The sequence below is a fragment of the Crocuta crocuta genome, unplaced genomic scaffold (genome assembly GCF_008692635.1).
Source record: "Crocuta crocuta isolate KB4526 unplaced genomic scaffold, BGI_CrCroc_1.0 scaffold266, whole genome shotgun sequence".
In the NCBI taxonomy this organism is placed as follows: Eukaryota; Metazoa; Chordata; class Mammalia; order Carnivora; family Hyaenidae; genus Crocuta; species Crocuta crocuta.
The window spans coordinates 7,237,656-7,254,592 of NW_027531005.1; the positions used below are offsets into that span (position 1 = coordinate 7,237,656).

At 50.2% G+C, this 16,937-nt stretch overlaps 1 protein-coding gene across 1 annotated transcript; it reads right to left on the bottom strand.

The window, feature by feature from the left end:
• Positions 1-4,997: 4,997 nt before the first annotated feature.
• On the bottom strand, positions 4,998-6,980 carry LEP (leptin). Its single transcript, XM_077770784.1, has 2 exons — positions 6,837-6,980; positions 4,998-5,357 (listed from the first exon to the last, which is right to left on the bottom strand). Exons 1-2 carry the CDS (start codon positions 6,978-6,980, stop codon positions 4,998-5,000), a joined length of 504 nt encoding a protein of 167 aa, XP_077626910.1.
• Positions 6,981-16,937: the final 9,957 nt, after the last annotated feature.

Consider the following 16,937-nt stretch of genomic DNA (forward strand, 5'->3'; position numbering starts at 1 on the left):
CTCTGAGCTGTCAACACAGAGCCCGGTGTGGGGCTCCAACTCACAGACCGTGAGATCATGACCTGAGCTGAAGTCAGACACTCAACTGACTGAGCCACCCAGGTGCCCCTGGCAATGTTAACTTTATATGTATGTCTTCTCTTTTCATTTCCTTCCTTCCTTCCTTCCTTCCTTCCTTCCTTCCTTCCTTCCTTACTTCCTTCCTTCTTTTCCCATCCCCTTCTCTCCCTTCCCCTTCCCTTCCCTTCCTTATTAATCTTATAATTCTTCTATTTAATAGATTCCTTTTCCTGTCCTTGCTCTCTTTCCCATGTCAGGCTTTCCCCAAGTGGATTTCCTTTTTCCTCCGGAGCCTCCTCTCCTTTTCTCCCTTAGGCTCCTAGGGACGGTTCTGAGTTCTGGTGCGTGGTTCCTACAGGCCTCTGGGATCTGGCTTCACGGTTCTCCCAGCCTCCATATCCGTCTCCATTTGCCTCGTACTTGTCTTGTTCTGTGTTCCTCTGTGAGCAGCGCTGGAGACAAGGGTTCTGGTGCAGGAGGCGTATTTAGGAGGCGACCCTAGGAGGCAGGGGTGAGGAGCAGGGACAGTGGGGCCAGGAGAGAGGAGAAGCTGATGTGTCACATGCATGTGACTGGTGTACGACGCACCCAGGCCCCAGTCCTACAGAACACACCTTAAAATTGCCCCCCACGGAGGGGAGGAGGCTGGGGCATTTACGCACAGACCCTTATACCTCACTGGTTGAGATTTGCTCCTCTGGGCCTTCCCTCCCCCCCTCACCTGCTGGCTGCCCCGTAGGGGCTGAGAGGGCTCCGAGGAGTCAAGAGAGGAGATGCAGGGAGCCCTGTGCACAGGCGTCCCTACCAAAGCTGTGGCTACCTCAAGGAGGGCTGCCCACTACAGCAATTCTCACTCCTTTTGCATCCCTGACTCATTAGTACTAATAACAACAACATGATTTTTTGACTGCTTTTGTATATCAGTCATTGGGCTAATAGCTTCCCCAAATATGTTCTAAAGGCCTGTGATGAAGGTGCTATTATATTCCCATTGTACAGATAACAAACTGAGGCTAAGAGGGTTAAGTAAGGGTTAACTAAGGGTTACATACCCTCTGTGCTGGGAGCTGGGGTCTAGATGAGGGCTGGGAGTAGAGGCTCCATTACCTTCTTTGCATCCTTGACTCACTCTACCATCTCAGGTCTGAGATAGTGCGTTCCTGGGGCAAGGACCCCAAAGGGCTGAGGGTGACAATGGACCAGTGAACTTAATCCAGGTGGATCCAGGTTGTCAGATGGCACTAGACTCAGATCTTCATGGTAAAAGCCTGGAATAAACAACTCAACTCCAAATTCTTTTTTTTTTTTTTTTTTTNTGGGGTGTCATTTTTTTTGCTTGTACGCTCTTGTGCAGAAATCTGAGATGGCATCTTCTGACAGCTCCTGTTGGGCAGACCTGACCTCTTTCTCACTACTCTGCAAAAGTCCTGCCTTCGGAGGTTGGACATGGTCAGACATGACCCCAGACTCTGCCAGCTGTTTGGGAGATGTGAGCTCTGCCTCGGGGGAGAGCAAGAGAATGCCCACAGATGCAAAAGGTTCTGGAAGGGTCCTTGAAGAACATACCCTTCCACTCTGACCCTGTGAGTCACCTCACCGAGAAGGCAATGACATTTCCAGGCCTCTGCTGAGACACCCGTGTTACGGTAGGCTGCCTTCCAGACCACTTTGGGGAGCTTCTAAGGCTCATGAGTGTTCAGAAACTAGACATCTCAGTCCCAGATGGTCACCAAGGGGCAAACCCATTGTCCTCAAGCCCCTGTCAGGGACTGGGGAGATCATGGCATTGGTACCTTGCTAGGTCCTTAGGGACGAGTGCAGAGGAAGAGACCGAGCTAGACTGCTCAGCCATGTGGGCCCCAAATCCTTATATACTTGGTTGGTTTGCATTGGGTTTCTGTCACTTGCACCTAAAGGAATCTTCCTGGGTACAGAGGCCAGCAACTTCCCTGAGCTGCCAAGTGACCCATTTAGGCTGTTCCAGCCTTACCCAATACCCCCTTACACGGCTGCGGTGTCTCCTCATTCAGGAGCTCTGTCTCCCTTTCCTCCACCACTTAAACGAGTACACAGGAAAGCACTGGTCGCTGTCAACCATGCTTTGAAATCACCCATGGAAGTGATTGTTGGGTGGGCCAGCCCCCCACCCCATCCCCAGTCCTCCCCGGGTTGGAACTGTCACGGGTCCTCACTGTACTGCAGAGACGGTTATGCTCTGTGCCCGGAACGAGGCGGGTCCTGTCTTTCCCAGGGTCTATGCACCTGCTTGCGTCTGCTGTTGGGCTGCATGCTGTGTGTCTGTTGTGGCTTTGTTCTTCTTCTTCTTCTTCTTCTTTGTTTAAAAAAACAATTTGGCTTGGTGCTTCTCCAGGCTGGTTTGCAGACCCGCAGACTGTGCTCATTTTGTCAGCGCTGTGCTTTGGGGGAATCCTTTAGCCTGAATACCTGGCGGCCGGCTGTGGCCAAGCCCAGGCAGAGCTGGACCCGGTGGGGGTTAGAGGCCAACCAGGCTGTGCCCTGTCACCCACACACAGCTCTTCTAAAGCCCCTCCACAAGGGGTGACACAAAACAAAGACCAGGGGGCAAAGTTAATTTATTTGGATATTTTTTTAACAACCAAAAAAATTTTTCGAAGTTACAAAAAAGGACAATCATTTACATTTTAGAACTTTTACACTCTGAGAATAAGCCAGAGGCCGGGTTTTGGTGAATGAAAAGATCCCAGCTTGACTGGGTGGTAGTGATTCTCTAGGTCACATTCTCCAGAAGGGGCCTTACTCTGTCCATCTTGTGAATAGCTCTGCTCTAGAACTTTCAACTCTTAACCCTTTCGATACCAAACGTCTTTGCCACAGAAGTCCTCTTCCACGTGTCCCTGTCCCTCTCGTCTTTCCTTTGTCTGTCTTTCTTTATAACTGGCTGCATCTGCCTTCACCCTGGTGTCTCAGCATGAATAAAACAGCTTCCTCTCTCCAGCAAGTCACATCCTTCACCTCCTGCAAATTTGCCTCCAGCTCCTCTCTCCCCACAAGCACTCCTGGTCTCCCTTGCCCAGTGCTATCTGCACCTCTAGGGAGCACTACCTGGCTCCAGAGACACTCTGGGGAGTCAGAGGACCTGAACTCTCTCTAGTCTTAGCCCTTCTACCCATCTGCTGTCACGGTCTTAGGCATTTTCTTATTTTTAAACGGTCAGCCAAGCTGCTTCAAAATGGGATGTGGTTACACAGTAATAAATGCTGCCAGGCCCTGAAAAGCAAAAACGCTACCAAATGCAAGCAGGGTTAGCCAGTGGGCCCCTGAGCACGCCACCCTGCCCAGGAGCACGTACTCTTGGCAGCTTGGTTGCCATGGTGAAAGGCCAGCCTTTGCGTGCGGCTGTGTAGGGTTTTTACCATCTGGAATGCAAGGTCCTGAGGGCAAGACTGGATTTTAATGTTCACTTGGTGAGCTTCTTTAGCCCATAGCACCAATCAGGGCTGAACACAAAGTAGGTGCTCAGTCTTAACGTTGAGAGCTTTGATTCGAATTTCCTTGGACAGATCCACCACCTGTAATGTGACGGCCTCATCACAGTGGAAGGACCGTGGAAAACCCAAGCCACCTTGTTCATTCATCCCACCAAACATGACCTCTAGTGGGAAGGGCGCTCCTGGCGGCCTGGCCTGGGGGTCCTGGCACTGAGCTGTGCTGGCCCAGGTCTTGGGACCATCCGCTAAAGCCCACAGACCTTCTCACTGGAATAAAAATCCACACCGAATGGGTAGGAAACATGGTCGTGCTTTGGGTGAGCCAGTCTGATGAGAACCACAATCTGGCATGCAAATCCCAAGTAGGGGTACCACTGTGTTGTAAATCCAGTGTGGGATCATCCCCGACCATTCCAAGGGCCATACCAAGGACCCCTGCTCTGGCGATCACGGTCTCCAGTGAGGGATCCTTGCTCCCTGATAAGAAAGACCTCTCTGCAGCAATTGGAGAAGGCCAGAGCTCACAACTGTCCCAATAGACAGGTCTCAGCCTCCCTCCATAGGTGGCTGGCAAAACCCCACAACCCCTCTGAAGGAGTCATCTCCTTTGTTATTTTCAAGAAAACCACACTAAGTGGCTGCAGAGAGGAGAAAATGACTCCACCCCATACGGAGAGTCCATCACACAAATGTAATTCAGAAAATACATTCTGATCCTTCTTCTTTCCGTTAACACACCCCCCCACCTCCAGGTGCACACATCTGTATATCACACTTGACAAAATTCATCTTCGTTTTGAAAGAACCTGGTCCTTGGAGATCTGCTCAGGGCAATGCCATTGCAAACACTGTAATTTCACATCAGTCACAGTAGAAACAAAACCAGTTACCAAAGAACTAACTTGAGAGCCCTCAAGTCACTAGAAATGGGTTTACCCCACCAGGCCCTCCGGTGGGGCTGGAAGCAGCCAGCCCTGGCTGGCCCCAAAGAGTCTGGAAAAGCTGATGTTTGGCTTCAGATCCATCCAGAATAAAATGCATAATAAATAATGTGTGGCTTGCGGGTTTGCAGCTCTGTGGATGTAACCGTCACGGTGCTCCCAGAATTCTCAGGTAGAACCTCGCTTTGATGGTCCAAAGGCTTGGCGGGTGCCTCCTGAAATCACCCCAGGTCACATTGAAGCATGCGGTGAAAGGGGAGGGGCACAGGAAGGAAGGCTCTTGTGGGATCCTCAGGTCTGATTCACTGTTTGCCGGGTGGGTCCCCCTTCCCGGTGAGCACGGAATCATGCATTCTGTCTTCCATTTCGTGCCTTGAAGGCGTATGCCTTTTGAAGAGTGGCTCAGAGGTGTGAGAGACAAATGGCCTGGGGCCTAGATAAAGGACACCCACATGGGCTCTCTCCTGGGGACACCTGGGAGCCCAGGGTTTTCTCCTTGACTTTGGGAAGAAAGGCCTTCGAGGCCTCAGCACCCAGGGCTGAGGTCCAGCCGCCGAAGCATGTCCTGCAGAGATGCCTGTAGCCTACTCAGGGCCACCACCTCCGTGGAGTAGAGTGAGGCTTCCAGGACACCGCCCAGGCTCTCGAAGGTCTCCAGGCCCCTGGCCCGGGGCAAGGGACAGTTCTTGGAGGAAGCCAGCAGGTGGAGAAGGTCCCGGAGGTTCTCCAGGTCATTAGATATTTGGACCACATTTCTGGAAGGCAGACTGGCGAGGATCTGTTGGTAGACGGCCAACGTCTGGTCCATCTTGGACAAACTCAGAACAGGGTGGAGTCCAGGAATGAAGTCGAGACCGGCAACCCTCTGTTTGGAGGAGACAGACTGCTGTGCGAGAGGAAAAGGGAGGGCAGGAGCTCAGAGAAGCTGGCTCTGCAAGGCCCTCGGCCTTTGCCGTGAGCATGGAGGTCCGCTCTCTTGACTGCCTCCTCTCCCCTCCTCACCGCCCTGGCCCAGACCCTTGATTCTTGTGCTCTGGCGGGGGCTGCCAAGCTTCTAAGCTGATCTGGACTTCTGTCTCCCTGCCTTTCCCAAATCACCCTGCCTTCCCCTTCCAGACAAATCTTCACAGATCATTCCCTCCTCTATGTGGCCTCTGTTCTAGAACCAGCCATGAGGCCTGATTCCTACTTAGTTAAGTCTCTTCCCAAGGCACTGAGATCCTCCCTAAGTGCCCTTCCGCAGCCATCCTCACCCCCTTCCACTCCCAGAGGACTCCTCCCTCCCAGTCAGGTTCTCCAAGGCCTCTGGCCCCTCAGGGATCAAGGCTGGCCCCGCCTCACTCCTCTGCCCCTGTAACGCTGGTTACCAGGAGGGGGTGGCCTGCAGCCCTCACTTTCTGCATCAGCCTCAAGCTGGGACACTCTAGATCTACCCTGTGTGGCCTTGTCGGATAGCTATTGTGAAAGCAGGGACACTCACAGGTTGCTCTCTATAAAATGCCCAGACTCTGGTTCTGAGCTGTCCAAGGCCACTGTCAGACATACACAGTGGCCAGGAGATGCAGAAGTCTCTAGATTGCCCCGTGCTGGGCAAGCAAGCAGGCTTTTAAGACTGGGGGCTACTACACCCACAACTAAAAACCTTTAAAGAAAGCACACTGTGCTCTGGTTCTATGAGAGGGTGGGGAGAGGGATCACTCACTTTATCTAATTTAATCTCATAATAACCCTGTGAAGACCTTACAATAGTCCCACTATCTAGCTATGAAACCAAGCCTTAAAGACATTGAGGAACTAGCTTAAGGTTTTACAGATAGAGAAGAGAAGTGTGAAGATTCACATTTAGTCTTCCCAATGCCAAATACAGCCTTCATCTAGGAAGTAGCTGGAGGTCTAGGCCTGTGGACCCCAGGGAAAAGACTCTGGGGTCTTTTCAATGTGCAGAGGCTCTACGTGAGAGCCTGCACTTGTTCTTCTGTGTGGCCGTGACAGGCAGGACCATCAGTAACAGGGAGAAACTTCACAGGGTGAGTTCCACTATAAGAATGCCCAGTGATAAGCACATTCCAGAGATGTGACAGAAGCCCACAGGGGATGCTGCTGGGAGTCTGGTCACCTGCCAATGGGACACAAGGACCCTTTATGTTTCCCTCCAGTCCTAGGCACTAGGATTCCCATCAGGGAGGAAAGAGAGGGAGGAGGTGAGAGATGGGAGGGAGAGGAAGAGAAAAAAGCAGCTGTTTGTGCTGTAAGGAGGAGTCAAGGCCACCACGGCCTCTACATGTGGCTGCATAGGCTTCAGCTAACATCTGAGGTCTTGGTTTTACCCACGGGCAAACCCGTTGTCTTCCCAGGCTCTCCCTACCATGTGTGAGATGTCATTGATCCTGGTGACAATCGTCTTGATGAGGGTTTTGGTGTCATCCTGGACTTTTCGGATCGGCACAGCTTCAATATAGGACAGATAGGGCCAAAGCCACAGGATTCGGCACAAGGGTCCACAAAGCATTTTCCTTCCCAGGATGTACTTCTTGGGCCTGCAAACAGAAGGAACCACACGTAGCAAGTCACTGGTTATCTCAGAAAACCCCCATATGCCCTGTGACCAACCGTATTTTCGGATACAGATAAAAATGAGACTTCCTTTCTGCCACACCAATCATCTCCTCAGAGTCAAAGATAATTCATTATCCAGAAGTACATCAATGAAATGCATTTCCTTGGGGAGGCAAGGCCTGACCAGTCTATGATGTGGTGTGAGATAGATCACAGAACGATAAGCCAGGGCATGAGCAAATGGACGTCGTGGTGATGATTCGACTTTACTGCATGCTGTGAGGAAAAGAACCAGCTTTTATGCACTGGTTGGAATCCAGCCATTTAATAGCTACATGACTTTAAGCATAGCACAAAACCATGAAAAACTCCACCTCCATCTCCTGCAATATACCTACTTCGAGGCTTTTATGAGGATCAAATTAGATAATGCATGCGCAAGAGCTTTAAAGGTGTTGTGAAATGTACTCTATTACTCCCTTATTACTAGAGATTACGTTACTTGTCCTCTCCATTACTCTCCCGCAGCAGCCTGCTGATACCTCTGTGATGGCATTTATCACTGCCTTTATTACTTCCTTTCTCTCGCGCTGGGAGCCTGAACCCACCCAACACTGGCGGAAGGTCTGCTAATGTGTCAGCTACAGCGCCGGGCACCAAGGATACAATGGTGAATGACAGATGTTCTCTACTCTCAGGTGGCTTCTGCTTTAATAAGAGACATAAACGGGGAAGCAGGCCATTCCAACAGAGGGAAGAACAAACTGTACAAGGACAAGTGCAATATATCACAGGAGTACAAAGGGGGGCTGTCTGGAAGAGGTGTCACCTGAGCTGGGTATTAAAGACCAAGTAGGGGTTAGTAAGAATGGAAAGTGGTGGCCACAAGAGGCCAGAAAACAGCTGGTATAAAGGCATGGAGATGGGAGAGACTGTAGAACATGTTCGTCCAGAATGTTTGACACTTTCAAAGTCACGGAACAATGAATTCCAATACTAATAGTATGCAGATCCTTGAATAAGCAGCAGTTTTAAGGAGACAAGGAAGACAAAAGGTAATAAAGTTAAATGTATGCGAGTCTGTGATCCATGCTAAGTATGTGTGCATGAGCCTGAAATGATAATCAAATGTAAGTAAATATTAGCATGAAGGTGCGGGAGATGGCGAAAAAAAGTTAATCTCTGCTTTTTATGTTCTGCCTCATCTGGGTATTGATAAAAATAGATGGTACATTTTCTGTCCACAGGTGGCAATATTAGTATAATTCACATTCTGGCAATACAATAGAAATAAGCAGCTGTTTATATATTCTTTATAATGCTGGATCAAAGTATGCTTTTAATCTGAATTTTATAGAAGTGGGAAAACGAAGGTCAAGAAGATGCGTTAACTTGCCCAAAGTCAGACAAGCAGACTCAGGGTTCTGCTTAACCCAGGAAGCCTGGGGTGCTTTCTCCCCACCCTACAGTTTCTTCAGCCTTGAAGGAGAGCCCCAAATTACAAACCCCTCCCCCCAATGCTCAACCCAGGCACCTCCTGAGACCATGGCCCTTGGAAACAAATACCTCGCTCTAGGATGAAGCTATGAGACTGTGCCACCATATCAACTTCAAATACGAAAAATACTAAGTAATTCAGGAGGGGGCACTTCTGGTGTTTTTGTGCTTGCTTGCTTTCTTGAAAAAGTTTTAAGTCCCTCTCTAGACTACTGATTACCTGAGTAAACACTTGGGCCAATTGTATGTAGACAGGAGTTAAATAGTGCTAATCCCCAGTAGGATTCCATGAACCCTAGTAAAGGTGGAAAGTATGGTGGTTACGCCCCGAGGCTCTAGCAGCAGCTCTGCCTTTTTAGCTGTGAGTCTCTAGGCAAATACTTCTCTACAGCATCTGTTCTCATGAGTAAAATGGAACTAATAATACCACCTGGCTCAAGGAGCAAATGAGATGAACTTGTCACGCCCCTGTGTATTGTGTTTATCTGTGCTGAAGGGTGAGGGGGTGGGGGGTAAGGAAGGTCAGCGATTTCGGAATTGTGCGATTACTGGGCAGGGCTTGAAACACTGGGGCAACACCACCTGTAATCAACGTGGAATCTAGCATTTGGCCCATTGCCTCACCTTGGGTCATCTCTACAGGGTGCCTGGTATTTCTGGGTGTTTCCCCTGTGGCACAAGATTGAGTGGTACGTTTTGCTAGGATTCTTGTGTTAATGACACCCTCCTTCCCAAGAGAATTTATTGCCAGATTAACTCTGGTCATAGTCGCTCTCACATAATGGCCACCCAGTAACACCTGAGTGGGAAAACGGTTTTACAAGCCCCTCAATCACCACTGATAATACGCATCAGTGGATGCGGCAAATACATTGTAGTTCCTTGAATTGAGAAGCTGATGCTAAATCTGCCTGAGAGGAGAGGCCAGATTTAGAGGAGCTCCACAGAGAACTCAGAACAAGTCCATCTGAGATCAAAGTGGTGGAGAGAACATGGCCCACCAACACACACAACACACGTGCTCACACACATAGCATGCATCATATGCACGTACACAAACACGAACAGACCAAGCCGTTTTGGTAGAGGCTGCTACTTGTCTCCAATATCTATTCTTCCCAAGTAATTTATATCCAAGTTTAGATGGGGATGTGGCCATCCACAATAAATACAACATTTTTCATGCCACTAAAGTCTGGCCAATTAGGGGCGCCTGGGTGGCTCAGTTGGTTAAGCATCCGACCTCGGCTCAGGGCATGATCTCTTAGTTCGTGAGTTCAAGCCCCGCATCAGGCTCTGTGCTGACAGCTCAGAGACTGGAGCCTGCTTTGGATTCTGTGTCTCCCTCTCTGTTCTTCCCCTGCTTGCACTCTGTCTCTCTCTCTGTCCCTTAAAAAATAAATAAAGATTAAAAAAATTAAGTCTGGCCAGTTAAGTTTCAGCAGAGGTGCTATGTGGCAGCTCTCAGGTTATGTGACTTTGCTTCTCCTTTTTTCTTTTTTTGTTTTTTATTTATTTTTGAGAGAGAGATAGAGAGATAGAGACAGCATGAGCAGGGGAGGGTCAGAGAGAGCGGAAGATACAGAATCTAAAACAGGCTCCAGGCTCTAAGCTAGCTGTCAGCACAGAGCCAGACGCGGTGTGAGATCATGACCTGAGCTAAAGTCGGAACTTAACCGACTGAGCCACCCAGGCGCCCCTGCCTCTCCTTTTTTCATCCTCTCCTCCATCCCATGCCTGTTTTGTGTACATGGCAGCCGGCATTTTGGCGCCATCTTGGATCAGGAGGCTGAGGGCTTCACCTTATGAATGGAGTAGGGAGCTGGAGTCCAGTTCCCTGAGGACTTTGTGGAGCCGAGGTGACCTACTGGCCTCAGACTGCCCATCCCTGGACTTGTGCTGTGTGTGGGAGGGAGACATAACCTCCGTCTTGACTAAGCCACTGTTATTTTGGGTCTCTGCTAAATGCAGCCAAATTTAATGCTAGCGAATTTATCCACCCGGACATGGGCCTCAGGAAAGAGTGGATGTCAAGTCTTCCTGGGTTCAACCTGAGTGTCAATACCTGAGTGGGGTCTGGCTGTGGTTCAAGAAGGTGGCCCAGGTGGCTGGTGAGAGTAGGGCTTAGGGACTGGGGAGGAATAATTTAAGACAACAACTACAACTTCACTGAGCCCAGCACCCAATACATAGTAATTACTCAATGGATAGCCAATGGTGGACAGTTAACATGCACTGATCGTCCACTGTGGGCCAGGTACAGAGATGAAAAGGACATGGAGCCACAGGAAGTCAGGAATCGGGACTACTGAGGGACCAGGCTGAAGACTGCTTGTCTTTCCTTCTGGAAATACTACAGTACTTAATGTTGTCAAATATTAACAGGTATTATTTGTTAGAGATAAAAGTGAAGAACAAAACTGTGCTCTTGAACAACTGGCCTACATAATTAGCTATAATGCAAGGAAGAATGTTCAAACAGATAGCATGCCTGGGGTAACTGAGGGAAGGGAGTCATGCGTACCGTGGTGAGCTGTGGAGGTCAGCAGAACTCTGCTTCAGTTGGTGTACAGGACTGTGGGTAAGTTTGCCAAACTCCCTCAGACTCATTTTTCTTAGCTATAAAATGGGGATGATACAAATCGTACTTCTTGCTGGGGGCCGTTCTGTGGATGAAATGAAGTGATGAATGTCAAGTGCTAGCTCTTTGCCTGGCATATGGCCAACACGTTAGCTGCTGTCACCACTATTACCAGCTGAGGAATCAAGGAGGCATCTTGGAGGAGGTGGCATTTGATAAGGGCTGTGAGAGTGAGGAGGAGTTGGGTTTGTGAAGGTGGAGGAGAGGAGCAGCCCAGTGGAGAACTCAGAGGCTGAAGAACACCTGTGAGCCCAGGATACGGTGGCTTACAGCCAGCAAGGGAGATGTAGGGGGCCAGGGGGTGGGGAGGGCTTGGGCACTGAGTGCTGCGTAGGGAGGTTAGGCTTCTTTTGCAGAAGTGAGGGGCTCTGACTGTCCCCAGGCTAATGCTTTCAGCCCAGATGACATGAAGGATGGAGGTGGAAATTGGCAAAGGTAGCAGGAGGGAGGTGCAACGTTGCTGATTTGCTGGTTGCAGCTGGTGGGACCACAGTTGGACCCATCCAGCTGACAGTTTGGGTTGGGAGTCACAGTCAGATAAACAGGGCTGCACATGTAGACCCAGGAGTGCGTAGCTGGAGAGAGCTGAGGTGGGAGAAATGGGGAGGAGAAAGGCAAATGCCAGCCAGCTGCCTGGGCTGCAAAACCTTTTCTCTCTAGAAGTTTCTAAAATGGTTTTGAATGTTTAGGAGCTGTCATTTTCTGCTAGTTAAAAGATGAGCCGTTGAAATGTTGATACAACATCCTCTTTTATTTCTTTCTATTATTCAAACAGAGCCTGCAGAGAAGATGGGTACCACTGGGGGAGGCGTGGCCAATGGCTTCCCCTCCGCTCTGCTGGCTACCCACCCCCCACTCCTCTGCTCATCCTCTGTGCCTCCCGGTCACTAGCTTTTGCCTCCTGCTGCTTTCCCTCTCTATTAATTAAGACCCTGCCACTCCCCCATCATCTCTACTAACTTCCCCTGTCATTGGTGCACTGGAAAAGAAAAGAGAAAAACCAGAAAATGGAACCTCCCAGGGCAGCACTAGGGAAGGGAATGTCATCCCAGAAGACAGTCCCAAGGCCAGCAGGAGAGGCTCATATAACCACACCTTCGATCTCCCCACAATTTCCCAGTCTCTGAGTTCACCCGGGTTCTGAGTGCTGGCCCCACATGTATTCATCCTTAGCTGACTCCCCCCAGCCCTGCCCTACTTCTATGCAGCCCCCCCCCCGACTTCTGCCTTTACCTCCCAGACAAGCTCACCTCCCATTTCCCCAAGAAGGTAGTGGCCTCCAGATGTGACATCCTTCACCTTCCCTCTGGGCCTGGGGGATGAGGCAAGCCATGTGGGGCTTATATGTCAAGACAGTGGGTGCTTCTCTAGACCCAGGCTGGAGGATTTGCTGGGCCAAGGTCAGGCCTCCCTATAGCCTTCTGATGACAGCAGTGTGGGGAGCGGAGAGAGCTTAGACTCACAGAAGCATTTGCTGGTGGAGGCTGCTAGCCTTGAGCTATCCAGAGTCCCATGTCATTCCTGACTGAAAGTGTCAGAGGTTAGCAGGAACCCAGCATATGCTTCTCTCTTCCTTCTTCTCTTCCCCAGTCATTGGGATTTCTACACCCCTCTCTTCAATAATTTCTAGTGTGCTAGTGTGAATTAAATTCAAATAATGTAGTATTTGCTTTTAATTACGAGGGAAAAGCTTTCGATGGTCTATGCTTCTCCTGGCAGAAATTGTTCCTGTGGGCTCCTTCCCATCCTTTCCTTTTACTCTCCCTTCCTTCCTTTCTCCATAATTCCAAGCTGGAAGGGACTTCAGGACAGGGGGGAAAAAAAACAAAAAAAACCAAAGATGAATAGAGACAGAGAAGACTGGATCCTGGTTATTCAAGCTACTCAGAATCCAGTGAAACGGACAGAAGTTTAAAGAACTCATCTTAACACAATCTCATAAAGGTTATGAGGGAAGGGGCAAGAAACTGGGGAGCACAGAGAAAGGGGGTGACGGTGGGGAGGTGAAGACAGCTTTGCAAATGCGGCAGTATTTGAACTGAGACTTTAAGGGCAGGAGTTCCGAAGGGGAAGAGGACGAGGAAGGCATTCCAAGCCAAGGCGACAGTGTGGAGTTGGGGAAAACTACAGTGTGTTCAGGAGAATTCAATATGGTGGGAGGGTAGAACACGTGAGACTGGAGAGCTAGGAGGTCCCAGGTTTGATATCACCTTGTGGGGCATCTGTCCTACTCATAACACACACACACACACACACACACACACACACACACACACCACGCCCTGGAGGCCATGTGTTGCATGACCAGTGGTAGGCAAGAAACCAAGAATACTCTTCTCTCTTTCCTTATTTCTTCTTCCTCCAAACCCTGATTTAGTCAATTAGCATCTCTCCCAAGAATTTAAAGTAGGGCTTCAGAGAGCCCAGTTTGTCTCTATTGAGGGCTCAGTGACTCCAGGGTAGCCACAGTTGCCTTCAAGGGCATGGAGTAGCTGAGAAAGACTGGAGTCCATCCAGCCACAGGCAAGTGAGTTACGGTCCGTGCCTGTGCTCCTTCCTTGTTGATTCTGGGCCCTTCCTGTCCTTAGCCTCCAGTGTGAGATACTCTTTCACTTACACTCACTTGAGTATATTTCAATCCTCTGAATATATATATTTTTTATACCCAAGGGGCATATAGATACACATATGCAAGAGAACAAGTGTCAAGAAATAAAATACCACCTTACTATGAGCAATGCCCTCCTAAGAGTTGTTTTTCAGATGCGGGTTGCCATATATTGTTTGAAACACTGAGCTAGCATGAGTGGTTTTCTCTTGTTTGCTGCCAAGAGCCTTGTCTGAGAAATAATGACGTACTTAACCAGCAGCCGGGTGTCAGTGTGGGGGTTATATTCTTCCCATTCATCACACACAACCCCAAGATCTGATCCCATCAGGGATAACGAATTGGTTTCAGTTCTGGTGTCAACTCTGATCAATTTTTAGCAACTCCCTGGAGCACCGTGTGGAGGGAAATCTGAACCTCCATCCAGACTCTGAGGGAGAGAATGCCTCGATCAGTTGTGATGTCTGCCGGGCGCAGGGGCCATGGGCAGGGCACTTGTTTCAGCATCTCCCACGGGGCTGGCACAGAGTAGGTGCTCATTAAATATTTGTTGAAAGAATAAATAACATGTCTCCCAACTCTGATCTTCCCTATCTCACCAGGTTAACCTACCTCTACCATGGTTCGCCTGCCCCTATTTTAAAGTCACATCGTGGAACTCACTTTTGCCCACTTTCCCAGAGGGAATCCCTAGGAAACGCTCTTAATGAAGACAGAAAACTCTCCAGCTTCCAGGTCTCCCTTTAACGGGGATCTTGATTGGCTTCTTGCACCTCATCTGCGTCCTCCAGCACCACGTGGGCCCCAATTCCTTCCAGCTTCCTGAGTTCTGCTCCGTCGTGACTGTTGTCCTGGGTGCTCCCTGCTGTAGTCATTCATCTGGTGCCTGCCGCCGTGCTCTGGGCCTCCTGCCCTTCCTTCTCAGAGACTGCTGTCCTTCTTTCTCCCCCCACCGTGGCTTCTCCCCAGCCCGGTGCATCTCAGAGTACAAACACAAGGTGCACACCGATGCGGGATGGCATCTTCAATGAAATCAGTGAGATGTCGGCATGGACATCGATCACGGATGCAGTTCCATCAGCTGACAAACTGAGCAGGAGAGACTGTAAAATGCAGTTTGCTGAGAAGTAAGGCACACACCTGTTGTCACCCTTGGGACGAGTGCAAGGAATTCTATGAGCCCAGCCATCAGGTGTGTCGTGTTTCAGCAGACACAACCTCTTTCTGGTTCTCTGAGACGACTGTGCAGACAAAAAAGACTTCCAAGACTCTGGGCTGGCAGGCTGGAATCCTACTGCTGGTGAGGACAGGGCTTACTGACTGACTGATTGCAGGACAATTTGGCTCGACTTTCCTTTAAGTCACATGCACGCTGTTCAAGGATGCACACACCACAAAGACTCTACTCCCCTGAAGCCCATTCTCTCTGTTCCCTTGGGTGGCACCTACGCTGGAGCGGGGACAATGGCCTGGGTTAATGAGGAGAGCTCTCCCAAGTGGCCACCTCCGCACCCTGCATGGGCCACTTAGACATGAGAGGCATCTGCCTGGGGCTGAAAGGCAGGAATTCATTGCAATCTCTCTGGCTCTGTCCTTGGCGCTTGGAGCCATTTCCTGGAACGGAGGGGGAGGAAAATATTTCCCCCAAATACCAAGAAGAGTTATTTTGGGCATAAAATGTACAAAATAGGAGAAGGACGCTCCTTTGGCCAACATGGAAACGTTCCCCTCAGCTCAATGTCCTCAGTCGCTTGAAGAGGGAAGAACCTAAAAACATCCACTGTTTTTCTCTTGCCTTCTCCCCCTACCGAAATCAGAGGAATGATCAGCCAGGCGTCATCTCTGCTCATTAGGGCACAGAATGGCAGCCACTATAGTTCTGCAGACCAGCCTGGTGGGAAAGAGAATGGGCCCCCTCACTCCTACCAGTCCCAGCTGACAGCTGCCCACCTTGGAACTCTACAGAATGAACTTAAGAGAAATGACAGAGGTCAGTTCCTACAAAGGGGAGCCATCGTGCTCCTGGGGTAATGCCTGCAAGTACCCGCCCTCCGCCTGCAAGACCACCCTTCTGGCAGAAATCAATCCTCTCCTCCTCTCCAAAAGTGCTATTCTCAAATGACAAGCAGCCCCTTGTCTTGGGTCTAACTGTATTTAAGGATTCACAATTCCAAAATGCCACCATCTTGAAGCTATAGAAACTGAAATGTAAAGGCAACCACACCCACAGTGAAATCTAAACCAAGCCAGGAGAGAAGGCGGACTATAGGCGGCCCTCGCAGGTCTCACCTGCCAACAGTGGGTATTTGCGGTATTGACTAGAGAGGTGGGAACAGAGAGAAACATACCATAGACTTCCCACGAGCCGCTGTTCTGTAACCTCAGAAAACCCCAATTTTATCCATGGTGAAGAAAGCAATTTGCTTGGCCTTGAGGTCAGATGTGGTGAGACTCCGCACAATTTCTCTGAGATATTTAGGTTCTTCCTGAGCTTTCTTTCCACCTCTACTCCGTAGTGGTCCTGTTTCTAGGCTTCCACCTTATACAGCCACTCGCATTCAGACTTTGGCAATCAAGACCCCCCACTGGAAAATGATGCCTGAATTCTTACAGGCAGAGCAAAGTTAGACCTCAGAAACTGAACGCTCATATCAGAATTCCCCAGCACCTTCAACTTTATCCCCTCCAGATGGGGGCAGGGTACCCTGATCTTTGGGGATGTGCTCAAGGCAATTTCCCAAGCATCTCAGCAGCGGGCTGGCTGCTCTGACAGTCTCCCGGGACCCTGGCTGGCTCCATGGCACAGATTCCTGCCCCGTGGGCACCGGCACAGCCCACGAATCCAGATCGCCCCGGCTGCCTTCCCTCCCGACAGAACTCTGATACAAAGCCACCGTAGGCCAGAACCAAGGCATCTGCCCTGCTCCTCGGCCGCCTCGGTTTCCCCGGCGTTCAGGGAGGGGTGGGGTGGGGTGGCTTGCCAAGAAAGACCCGCAGAGAAGGGAAAAGGAGCGTGCGGGGGGCCTTACCTCGCAGCTGCTGGCACCGCGATTCCTCCAGGGCTCCATGCCTGCCCGCCCCTCTTATAGCCGCCGAGCACAACTTGCGCAACTGGCCGGCAGGCCCGGGCGCACCCCGAGTCCCAGTTCCCGCCCCGCCCTGCC

Excerpts from the sequence above, each read along its gene's own strand:
- LEP (XM_077770784.1), bottom strand. The coding sequence starts at position 6,980 with ATGCTTTGTGGACCCTTGTGCCGAATCCTGTGGCTTTGGCCCTATCTG. Across the intron at positions 5,358-6,836 it reads TCAATGACATCTCACACATG|CAGTCTGTCTCCTCCAAACA; the intron begins GTAGGGAGAGCC and ends CCTCTCGCACAG.